Source organism: Lampris incognitus, chromosome 15 (genome assembly GCF_029633865.1).
Source record: "Lampris incognitus isolate fLamInc1 chromosome 15, fLamInc1.hap2, whole genome shotgun sequence".
Classification (NCBI taxonomy): domain Eukaryota; kingdom Metazoa; phylum Chordata; class Actinopteri; order Lampriformes; family Lampridae; genus Lampris; species Lampris incognitus.
Window position 1 is genome coordinate 21,235,982 of NC_079225.1, and position 12,039 is coordinate 21,248,020.

At 40.0% G+C, this 12,039-nt stretch overlaps 2 protein-coding genes and 1 pseudogene across 2 annotated transcripts in view; 2 read left to right on the top strand and 1 right to left on the bottom strand.

Moving 5' to 3' along the window:
- The window catches only part of ak9 (adenylate kinase 9), a 32,586-nt gene extending 28,467 nt beyond the window's left edge, over positions 1 to 4,119 (top strand). Inside the window, exons 32-35 of the mRNA XM_056294160.1 lie at positions 135 to 237; positions 412 to 526; positions 670 to 861; positions 4,100 to 4,119. Coding sequence (XP_056150135.1) covers positions 135 to 237; positions 412 to 526; positions 670 to 861; positions 4,100 to 4,119 — 430 coding nt within the window. The remainder of the gene's footprint in view (positions 1 to 134; positions 238 to 411; positions 527 to 669; positions 862 to 4,099) is intronic.
- Positions 4,120 to 4,853: 734 nt separating this feature from the next.
- On the bottom strand, positions 4,854 to 8,343 carry LOC130124812 (uncharacterized; annotated as a pseudogene).
- Positions 8,344 to 8,784: 441 nt separating this feature from the next.
- Positions 8,785 to 12,039, top strand: part of si:dkey-119f1.1 (Structural maintenance of chromosomes protein 6-like) — an 81,395-nt gene continuing 78,140 nt past the window's right edge. The window contains exons 1-6 of the mRNA XM_056294433.1: positions 8,785 to 9,232; positions 9,464 to 9,581; positions 9,673 to 9,778; positions 11,244 to 11,380; positions 11,504 to 11,565; positions 11,668 to 11,748. Of these exons, the coding sequence (XP_056150408.1) occupies positions 9,098 to 9,232; positions 9,464 to 9,581; positions 9,673 to 9,778; positions 11,244 to 11,380; positions 11,504 to 11,565; positions 11,668 to 11,748 (639 nt within the window). The 5' untranslated portion in view covers positions 8,785 to 9,097. The remainder of the gene's footprint in view (positions 9,233 to 9,463; positions 9,582 to 9,672; positions 9,779 to 11,243; positions 11,381 to 11,503; positions 11,566 to 11,667; positions 11,749 to 12,039) is intronic.

Consider the following 12,039-nt stretch of genomic DNA (forward strand, 5'->3'; position numbering starts at 1 on the left):
AAATCAAGTATGAATTTTATCAGCTTAGTTTTCACAATTACAATATAACAACATGTACTGGCATTGATAAAAAAAAATTTGAGACTAAGTGCAACCACAATGCTTTAATGAAAATTTCGTTTATTATCTATAAGGCGACCGGAAACCTACTGGGACCAAAAGTTGCCAAACAAATTGCCTCCCATTTGTCAGCCTGTGCAACTCACCTCCCTCCCAATGCTGGGCTACATGGAACAGGTCAGACCTCACCCAAAGATAGCTGAAAACACATCTCTGCATTCTGTACTTAAAGAAAAATACTTCTTTCTCCAGGGGGATTTATTCGGTGTTCAACCTTTGTTAATGTCTGATTCATATCCCTGAGACAACAAGCAAATGTGTTTTGTAACAAGCCTGCATTTTTTTGGTCAGGGTGTGGCAACAGCAGTCATCAAGGCCATGACAGCTGTTGGATGTCTCAAGCCAAAGTATCCCTTCCTTACCGTACAAAGATCAGCTCTCCTCTATATGGCCTATTATCTGAAAGGTAAACAGGACATCCGAGAAACGTTGGTGCATACTGTGACCGGGTGGTTAGGAGGTGACCCACTGTTTTCCCGAATTTACCCTTTTTGGTTATCTTATATTTGCTTTCCCCCCCATTTCACTTTTTTTCTCACTTTTCCACAGCTTTCAGCCACCAGAGCTCGGAGCACATCCGCCAGAAGTACAAAAAGAAGCTTGCCATGTTTGAGGAAAGTTGTGAGCTCATCCCATATCTGGGCTCCGCCATGACAAAGAAGTACAGACCTTCTACTGAACATCCCATTGACTTTGAGTTTAAACTGGGCAGGTTCCTGGCTTTGGGAGAATCACCAGGAGGTACTGGTATGCTATAGCATGGTTAAGGTCTATCATACATGTTTGCCAACAGTATTTTATAACATCTGATGAGCTGTGATGCAAAAAGTTGACTACAAAGTTTTATCATTTGAAACTTTAATGACAATAATATCAACTCTGTGACTCCTTTTTATCCATGTACTTTGGAAATGCTCAACTTGATCTTTTCTCAGTGTTGTTGTTATTGTATTTCTTTCTTTGTAGACACACATTATCATTATTAAATAGTATAGTTTATTCAAATTTATGTCTATCAAGTCAATCCAAAGGGTCGATGTGCAAGTCACTAAACACAGCTGATTTCAGTCTTTTGGAATGCATGCTAATACAAAAGTCACGTTGATTAACATCCAATTGTTTTAACTTTGAATTTTTTTTAACTTTGAACATTTGAATATGAATTATTATTGTAATTGTGATTAGATAACAAATGGTTTAAGTACATTTGATGTGTTTACAGCATTGTAACAATTTTACATTTTTTATAGTATACATTTATTTATAGTTTTTTCCCCTTATCCCACCCGATTAACCCAATGGCATATAGCCGGAACTCTTGTCGAATAACTCCCCTGGCTCACGTTGCCACAGCAAGGAGGTAGTCGTAACACCAGCTTCCTTCAAACTCGCGTCGGTTGCTCACGCTGTTTTACACGCTAAAGCTTCGCGTGGATTGCATCACCTTCAGGCCGCGAAGGAGACGTAGGTAGAACGCTTTCGGCTGCTTGGCTGCAGGCGCCCGGATGGGCCAGGGGGGTCGCCGGAGAACGACGAGTCCCCGAACACTACACCCACTATCCCTCGGGTAAGGGTGGCCTAATGAATGCCTTACCCCGTGGACGCTCTGGCCGTGACCGGTTACGGCGAGTTTGGGATACGAACCTCCCAGCCACATGACGAGCGGCTTGTAAGAACGGCCGTTTATTCCACTCGGCCATCAGAGCGGCCACAATTTTATATTTTTAAGTTTCTGAGCTGAATTTTCTTGCCTTTTTATTAAAAGAAAAGAAATAATCTTTCAGAGTTTATTCATTTCACTGTCAACAGGGCAAATCTACTCACTTACATAAAACTAAAAAAAAAAAAAAACAGTCATCAGATCTGACCAGTTGGCGTGGCCTGAATATACCACTATAGACTACTGATATAGGTCAAAGAAGATAGACATGGTGAGCAATTAGTTCTGGCCTTCCATGTCACAAAAAATGAGTCTCACCCCTTTACATTTTATTGTTTGGAGTAGGTTAAGATATTTAAAAGTAGGTTACAATACCAACATGTAGACCAGTTTCAGCACAATGCATTTTAAGCACTGTTTTATCTTTTATCACCTAAGGCCCCATCTCTACAGAATCCTGTTGAGCTTTTTTATGTCTGATTTTTACACTTTTGTCATGAAAATTAAAGAAAGAAAGCCACTTTATTTTTATCATTGTACAGTTGTTTGGTTACAATGGAATGTGTTCTCTGCATTTAACCCATCCTATGTATAGGAGCAGTGGGCAGCTGCAGCGCCCGGGGACCAACTCTAGTTATTTCCATTGCCTTGCTCAGGGGCATGAACACTATTAAGCCAATGCGCCTTCTCTCCTTCATTTAATTTTTTTAACTTGTTCTGTATCACTTTTTATGTCTTTTCATGTCTTTATGTGTTTGTGCCCTGTGATGGACTGGTAGCTTGTCCAGGGTGTCTCCCCATCTGCCGCCCAATGACTGCTGGGATAGACTCCAGCATCCTTGCAACCCTGAGCAAGGATAAGCTGTTTGGATAATGAATGAATGAATGTCTATATGTAAAGCACCTTCGTGTATGTGCTACATACATAAATGTGCCTTGCCTTGCCACATGCAGTCTGGTCTGGGGACTAAGTGAATAACTTAAATTTTGGCCGGCGTTATTTAAATGTCCAACTTCGTTTCACCGAAGCCCTGCGCTATTGTCAAAGGAGCCCTCAATCAAAACCATCTGTCACTTCTGAGCATGGATATATTTTTAGACCTAGACTCACAAGTAAATCTCTAAATGCTTCATTCAACCAGTGCTCAACTAGTAGTCAGCTGGTAGGTGGAGCACTCCGATTGTCTGGTATCACGAGACTATATGAATGAATGAATGATGATTCATTTTGAACATGTAAATAAGCAGGGGTGGCACGGTGGTGCAGTGGTTAGCACAGTTGCCTCACAGCAAGAAGGTTCTGGGTTCAAGCCCCGGGGTAGTCCAACCTTGGGGGTCGTCCTGGGTCATCCTCTGTGTGGCGTTTGCATGTTCTCCCTGTGTCTGCGTGAGTTTCCTCTGGAAACTCTACTACTTTCGAATACTATCAACCATACCATTCCAATATGAGCGGCCTGTCCAGGGGTGTCTCCCTACTTGCCACCCAATGACTGCTGGAATGGGCTCCCGCAACCCTGAGAGCAGGATAAGCAGTTAAGATAATGGATGGATGGATCAAAAGCTGAAACAACAGGAGTTGAGAAAGAAATCCCTCGTTAACAGCATAGTCACACCTGAAGGAATGGCATCAAACAGAATGCTTTTGGAGTTACAGGAATGGTATAAACTGAGAGGAATTCAGAATAGTTCTAAAGCTGATCATCTGGTTTGAGTAACCAACCAACCTGTATACTATTTTTAAACTAGTTTTCAAAGAAAACAGATGTATTTTTGTAAGTAATGTCGCCATTGTCCCAGATAAAATATTTGCGGGGTGAGAAATTGTGTTTAAAGGTGAGAGACCAGGAGAGAGGCATCTGTGTGGGAAAGTTGGACAGTTTGATGGGGATCTTTGAGATGTCATAGTTGCAGACTAATAAAAACCTCAAGCCACCTATTTTAGAAAATATATAGGAGGGGATAACATTCCAAATGGAGTTGGGATTGTTTAGAAAACGCCTCAGACAATTTATTTTGAATGTATTGTTTAACGTTGTGAAATCAAGAAAATTTAGGCCACCACATGCAAAATTATTCATTAATACAGATTTTCGAATGAAGAGGACCCTTTTTCTCCATACAAAGTCCAATAACATTCTATCATTTGTATCTGTCAGTCATTTGATAGTGATGACAGGACGTGATAACAGAAAAGTTAGTTTAGTCTTCAAATATAAAAATTTCGGGGACTTTAATTCTTGTCGTGTATGGGATAACATTGAGGCCTTGTTGAGAAGGCAATCTTTTTCTTTTTATTTATCTTGTCCTATTGCTCCTAAGGTCAAAGAAACCTCCTTTAACCCTCAATTTTATCTTCAAATTTACTAAGATCTGTTATCCTTGGGGTCAATTTGACCGCAGCAATTTAAACCTCCAGAAAATGATTGTTACCCAAGTTTATGTGTCAGGTACTTTATGTTTCTTTGTTGACTATCTAAATAACCCTTTAAATAAATAAATAAATAAAGCATAACCCCACCCACACTCACACACACACACACACACACACACACACACACACCCCTTATACATCCAGAATACCTATTAGGCGACTATGGAAAAATATGCAGATCACCATAAAATCTCACTGATTGACCTAAAATTGGAACGAAAGATCTTTTTGGTGTTTAAATGGCTTAATATTATTTCTAAGTACATATTTTTGTTACCTATAACATTTGGAAAGAAAAACTATTTCTATTATCAAGGATAGTAACATGTATTATGTTCGGGGTCAATTTGACCCCCAGGAAAAACAAAACACAATTTCAAACATTTAGAAGGATTTTATTTGTAGAACAGAACATCATCATCACCAGAACATCAGTAAGGAACACAAAAAACACCAATAAAAAAGTACATTTGAGCATTGTGTCAGGGATTGTTCTATGTTAGTGTAAGTGCTATGTATGCGAGATAGTAAAAAAATGTATGTATGTATGCGAGATAGTAAAAAAAACAAAGTTACATAGTCACTAAAATGAGTTTGACAGAATACGAACAGATAGAATATGAACAGCATATTATTTTTCCTTCAGGACCATAAGGTACATTCCAGCCTTTTGTCTGCACTACTGTGCACATGATGTGCAGAGTGTTTGCATCTTCCTTGCAGACGTATTTCTTGCATTTCACACAGGTGTTGCTGGTCTTGGAGTAATTTCTGTTGGCACATTTCCTGCCTGCAGGAAACATAGCACCTGCCACGTTTCCTGCCTGCAGTTTGAACCACTGGAGGAGTTGGGGTGTCCTGCTCTGGATATTCTTCACAACAGTTTCAGCAGCTGTTGATGCTCTTGGAAGGCACCGTCTTCTCTCAATATGAGGTTTCACCAGCGCGTAACCCAGCAGCTCCAGGAAAATCCTCCTTCAACTCAGTTTTCCGCTGTTCCATTCCTTGTTTATTTCGCTCCATATTACAAAGGCATCATAGGCGCTCACATCAATGATGTTGAAGAAAATGACAAGGGGCCAAGGGGCAGTCATGTGTCAGCAGCTGTATGTGGCTGTGACCTTGCCCAGGTTATCAACCTCTCCCTTTGTCTCATTGTGATCCATGACCATTTGTGGTTTTCTGTCTTCTCTGGTGCTCAGGACAGTGTCTTTGTGCATGGTGCTCATTAGCAGGACATTTTTCCCTTTCTTTGGGCAATAGGAGACGACAGTGGCTCTGTCAGTGAAGGTAAACATCGAAGGTGTTACCTTCCTGTTCTTCACCGCAAGAAGCTCAGAGGAACGCTCCGGCTTGTTTTTTCTCACTATCCCCAACATGGTAACCTTCCTTTTCAGCAGTTCCTCACCCAGGGCATACGATGTAAAAAAAATTATCACATGTAATGTTATGACCATTCAGTCCTTCAGCCATGTCTAGTACCACCCTCATGCCCTGATTTTTTTCAGGTGCTTCCCCAGAGGATTTCCCAGTGTACATCTGCATATTCCAGGCATAGCTGGACTGTGCATCACATGCCCATATTTTGATACTGTATTTGGCCAGTTTGCTTGGTATGTATTGTCTGAAGGGACAGCGCCCAACCAGACATTCATCCACAGTCACATGGGGGCCTGGATTGTAAAGAAAGGGTAATCACTGAACCCACTTGTCCCATACATCCTGTATTGCTGCGAGTTTGTCACACTCTCATCGGCCTTGCCTTGTTTCTCTGTCATCAAAGCGTATGACACGGGATAAAACATGGAATGTCTTTAGAGACATAGTGGCTGGAAATATTGCCCTTCCAGTGTCAGCAGCCCAAAGGCTTGCTGTTGCTTCCCCTTTTGACTTGTACACTCCTGCCAAAATGAACAACCCAATGTAGGCTTGCAAGTGGGTCACATCCAAGTCTTTCCAACTGTCTCCGTACACACGCCTCCCCTCTAAGCTTGTCATCTCAAGTATATCCTTTTCGATCAATGGCATTACAAAGAACTCAGATGCTGATTTTATGTCTTGGACATGGCTGACAGTATATCTGGTGGGGCCTGGAACCATTTTGATGACATTAGCAGCACTAAGTCTACCCTGTTGTTCAAGTGGGGAGAGGGACCATGATAACTTTCCATTTTTGGAAGGTAACATGTCTGCTGGTTGTTGAGAGACAACAAGAGGGTCAACACTAAGTGTCTCATTTTCATCAGAGGATGCCTCATAATCAGGGTCCTCCTCAACATTATTTTCTGTCTCTGACACATTCTCTTCTATGTCACTTTCATGGTCAAAGAGCTGTGACAAACCTTGCTGACAGAAAACCTTTACGTAGAGGTAATTTTCAACTGAGAGAGAGCAGAAAGAGAGAGCACACAGAGCACCAAGAGAAATGGTTTAGAAGGCTGTTGTGCAAGCGTTTATATGTTTGCTCCACCCCTATGTTGTGAACTATCAATGTCTTTGTGGGAACCATATTTTCCTGCCCCCAAGGCACGGGAAATATCAAAGTTCTCATGGGATTGATGTTTTCCCCTCCCCCGTGTTGTGTGAACTATTAGTGGTTCTCGCACTACTACAGGTATGGTTGTGTTAGGTTAGGGCCCTAAAGCAGAGGGAAGTTTTTTGACGATTATAAAGTTGCATGTTATAGTGACCTCAATATCATCCAAAACAAATGCGTGTAAAATATTGATATTTCTTATGTCTTATACAGCTAAAACAGCCTGGGGTCAAATTGACACCGATGTGTATAAAATGTGTAGAGGACATTGAAACATATCATCATGTTAATTTTATGTTTACCCAGTTTTCCCCATTAAATTAGGAAAAGTCATGAAATGAAAGCAAAAAAAAAAAGTCAACCATTTATTTAGAGACGTTAAACATTGAATGGGGTCAAATTGACCCCAAAGATATCGGAGGGTTAACATAATATCAGCAATATACCCTATTAGTGATTTTCTTCATACAAGATTTAAATTTGAAGTGGATCCTTGTATCTTTTGTTTTTCAGGGGCTGAAACTGTTGGCCATCTATTTTTTGAATGCTCTTATACTGATTTGTTTTGGTCTGATATTCATGGTTGGTTGTGTTTGAAGTTGGATTGCACTGCATACAGTGACATAATTTATTTTATGACAAAAACAACAACAAATCTTACTTTATTCAGACACATAGGTAGGTCCATGTTAAAGACAACAACAAAGAAATACAACACAAGACAAGAACACAAAAATATAGCTAAAAATAGCAGCTCACAAGTCCACAATGATTAAAAGCTATACAGACATTTGTTCCAATGTTTCCAGAAACAAGAGGAGTACCTGGTGTCACTTTGTGTAGGCTCCGTTAACAGCGTTATCATTACATTCTTAGTATCAATTAATCGACACATAAATCTGTACATAAAATTCCTTAACACAGCATGAAAAGGGGGAACATTACTAGTCACAAACATATGACTTGCACTTGTCCATCTTGGAAGCTCGAGCAAGATTCTAAATGCACCTGCAACTTTTTCATTTTTGCTTGGCTATAATTGCGCCACAAGTGGGCTGTATAGAGTGGAGTACAGTAGGCCCTAAAAAGAGCAGCTTTAACCTCATCTGTACACATATGAAATTTGCGTGCCAGCTTATTGGCTTGTGCATACAGTTTGCAACACTGGCGCTGCACATCCTCGTCGTCACATAGATCATTCCTGATGATGTGACCCAGATATCTCATTTTGTTCACCACATTTAGTGCTTGGTCTGCCAAGAAGAATGAGGGAAATTTTTTGCTTCTTATCCTCCTTGGCTTTAGCAATCACGACAACACTCTTTTTAGAGTTAAATTTAATGTCATGCTGCACACCATAACTTACTCTGAGCAGTTGCTGTAAACCAGCACTATAAGGGGACAGTATGACTAAGTCATCAGCGTACATCAGATGGTTAATAAGACTACCCCCCACTTTGCGTCCAAATTATGGACAAGTTGGACGCAAACATTTCAGACCTTGCTAATCTTACAATTATTTTGGGTAAATATCATATACATACTTGTAAATGGAATGGCAGTACTCCCTCTTTCACCTTTTTCTTGCATTGCCATCTACTTTAAGTCACTGAAAAATATGGAAAAAATGAACAGAAAGGCTAAATCATTGTACACATCTATAGCGCAGTCCTTGCTGTTTTAAAGTCTCTTGCCTTGCTCTCTTGTGCTCCTTTCAAATTACCCTATTTGTTTTCTTTCTGATTTGTTTGTAAAATATTATTTAATCTGTTTTATGTTTCATTATTCTGATGTTTATGTGTATTGTGTTCACGCAGTTGTACTGTGCCACCATTTCCACCGTTGCTGATTTATTTACATCCTTCATTTTGTGTTTATTCCCAGGATTGTTGTGTACATTTTCTTGTATTAATAATAAAAAAGAAGAGAAGAAAAAAAAAGATAGCGACGTCAGGAAGCAGCCTCATTTTAGCGCGTCCGCAGATTTCCGTTACCCGGAAGTGCAACTGAAGACTCTCGGGTTTCCCCGGCGCTCGCATTTGCTCATACCGCGCGTCAGTTCGATGGTGGTGGATTGTGATGTCGTGTTAGCGCTGTTTACTACTTACCAGTACCTTGTCCCAAGTACAGTCAGCTAAAAACTTGCCCGTGTAGGACTGGAAGCACCGCCGATAGTTGTTTGGTTTCGCAGCAAAGTTACCTAGTTGGATGACAATAACGTCGCGTCTGCAAGTTCAAGTTAATATAACGCTAGCTGTTAGCTTGTGCGTTTTTTTGTTTTTTGTTTTACCTGCTCAACTTGCGTGTTAAGTTTTAATTTTGTAAAGGCACGCTAGAATTGTCGGCCAAGATGTTAAAGAGAAAGGGCACTCGTAGTAGTGACGACAATCACGCACACAAACGAGTCAGAAATGGTGTGGCGAGTGAAGGGGAGGAAGGTGAAATCGTCCCGAGCCTACGGAGCGCTGTGGTGTCCAAGCAGCAGGTATTGGCTTCAGCTGTCCTGCCCTCTTGCTGAGAGGGATGGCCACGTCGTTCTCCACACTAACATTTGTTGTTTTTGTTTTGATCTGTCATCTCACCTTTAGTTCGTTTCTACTTATCTGAACATTAAAGTTAAAAACTAATGTGACGAAGGAAATAACAAGAGTTATCATGCTGTTGTCTGTGATGTCTTGAAATAAGCTGTTACCCGTTTGAATTTGCCCATGTGCAGGTCGTGGATGAGGTGGGCATCGTGGAGTCTATCACCTTGAAGAATTTCATGTGCCACTCTCTCCTAGGCCCTTTTACTTTTTGTTCTAATGTCAACTTTATAGTCGGCAACAACGGAAGTGAGTGTCATCACTTGCTCATCAATTCTGACTTTTTATTTGGCGCTTTCTTCCTTTAATCACTTACACAATCTTGGTTTTTTTTTAACAGGTGGAAAAAGTGCAGTTCTCACAGCTCTCATCGTTGCACTAGGGGGAACTGCCCAGGCTACAAATAGAGGATTATCCCTCAAAGGTTTTGTAAAAGAAGGAGCGAGGTAATTATTGTGCCTCATCAGAGGTTCTGTCTTATTGTCATTTACCGATGTTGGTTTTATTGTAGACTTATGGGCAGTATGTGAGTAATGAAATTCAATTTAATATCTTAGCCAGGCTTTGCAAGTTTGGAAAAGATGTAAAAGAGGAAGTTTAAAGGTCTGGGTCAATATGTGGTCACATACTTCCGTCTTGACTGTCTGAATGCCTTAACAGTAACACTAACAGAGTTCTCTTTTGATCCTAAGTAGTTTAATTTACAAAAAAAAGTGAACTTTTTGTTTGTATGATTGGCCTTTCTTATTGGCTTTTTTGTTTAGTGCAAAACAAATTGAGAGTGTACTTAAGTAATGATGTATTTCAATTCTTGTCTTTTTGCATGCTCAATAATCCAGGTAAGAAAATCACAGAAAGCTGTATCAGTTCATCTGGACACAATGTTTATTGAGAGAGAAACATTACATCACTCATCTGAGTGACCTCTTCAGTTTCAACTGACTGCAGGTATTCCCACCCTTCTAAACAGTACAGTGGCATAACGACAGAAAACGATTGGTTTCATATCGTCACCTTCTTAAAATAATGGCCTAAGTCATATTTTCAAGTTTTTCAAAAAACAAAATAAACGGGACACATTTTGTTTCAGTTTCAGTTTATTCTGTTTTTTGGAAAACTTGAAAATATGACTTAGGCCATTATTTTAAGAAGGTGACGATATGTAAGTTGCCGTGAGCATTAATGAGTTTCAATGCCAATGTGTATTATTCACAGAGGATTTGGGAATGGTGCACAGCCTTGACAGAGGAACGCTTGTTTGAACGAGGAGTCAAAGAGGCCATCTATATGAAGAAGGAACGAACAACCCTGGAACCGGGGGGCTAAGAGTATCTGGCACATCTGTCGCCATCTTATACAATGCTCTGATCGCAACCATTCACAAATCCTCTGTAAATATCAAAGAAAGTTGAATCAGTTCATCGGGACACAACATTTATCGAGAGAGAAAGTTTCAATGACATTTCATTGCCATTGAAAGTTTCAATGGCATTTCATTGCCATTGAAACTTTCTCTCTCGATAAATTTTGCGTCCAGATGAACTGATTCAACTTTCTTTGATTTTCTTACCTGGATTACTGAGCATGCATAAAGACACTCCTCTGTGAATAGTACACATTGCCATTGAAATTCTAGTTAATGCTCATGACAATTTACGTATGAAACTGATCATTTTCGGTTGTTATGCCACTGTATTGTTTATAAGGTTGGGGATACCTGGAGTGATGAAATGTTTCTCTCTCGATAAACGTTGTGTCCAGATCAACTGATTCAACTTATCTCAAATCTTGAATAACACTTGGTTCTCTCTGATCATAAGTCGTTTTTAGCATCCTGCATGCTGCAAATCCATTGGTGGCACTATGCATCCCATAAAATTGAAGTTCTTTTTCCATGTCCTATTTCCCCAGTTCAGCTGATGTTTCCATCACTCTGCGTAACAGAGGGAGGAATGCTCACAAACCTGAGGTCTATGGTCCTACAATCATCATCGATCAGAGAATAACACGTGAGGGACTACGAAGCTACAAATTGAGGAGCCAATCTGGTAAAGACTAGAGAGTTGTGGGTTAAATTCTTGCCTGGGGTGAGAACCTTTGAGATATGCTGATCCTGGCTCTATACTCACGTGGGAGTAAATTTGTGAATATTTTTTTCTCCTATGTCACAGGACAAGTCATCTCAACCAAAAGGGATGAGCTTGGATCCATTCTGGACAGTTTTAATATTCAGGTGCCAACTCCTTGTACCTCATCCTCATCCATAACTTTTCTAAATTAGTGTAGACATGCACCACCTGAGTTCCTGCTGAAATGAATGAATTTTTTTTTCAAGGTGAACAACCCTGTATCAATTCTCACTCAAGAAATGAGCAAGCACTTCCTACACTCTAAAGGAATGGGGGACAAGTACAAGGTAAATAATTGTAACTCACTGTTTGTTACTTTATACCATTTTTTATATATGTAGATGAGTTGAATTTGCCAATTATTTTTGCTGACTTTTGACGTCAGTGCAAAACATGATTGTTTTGAGAAAGTTAAATAAGATCTGCCTTGATCTCAAACATTACTAATGCTATTGATGCTTGTAGTAAGCAAGACTAAGGCTAAATTCACACCGCAAGTCTTGATACCTAGTTCTGATTTTTCGCTGTCTGATATTCTGTGACCACCTGTATTGCATCTTCTTTTAAAAGTGACTCAA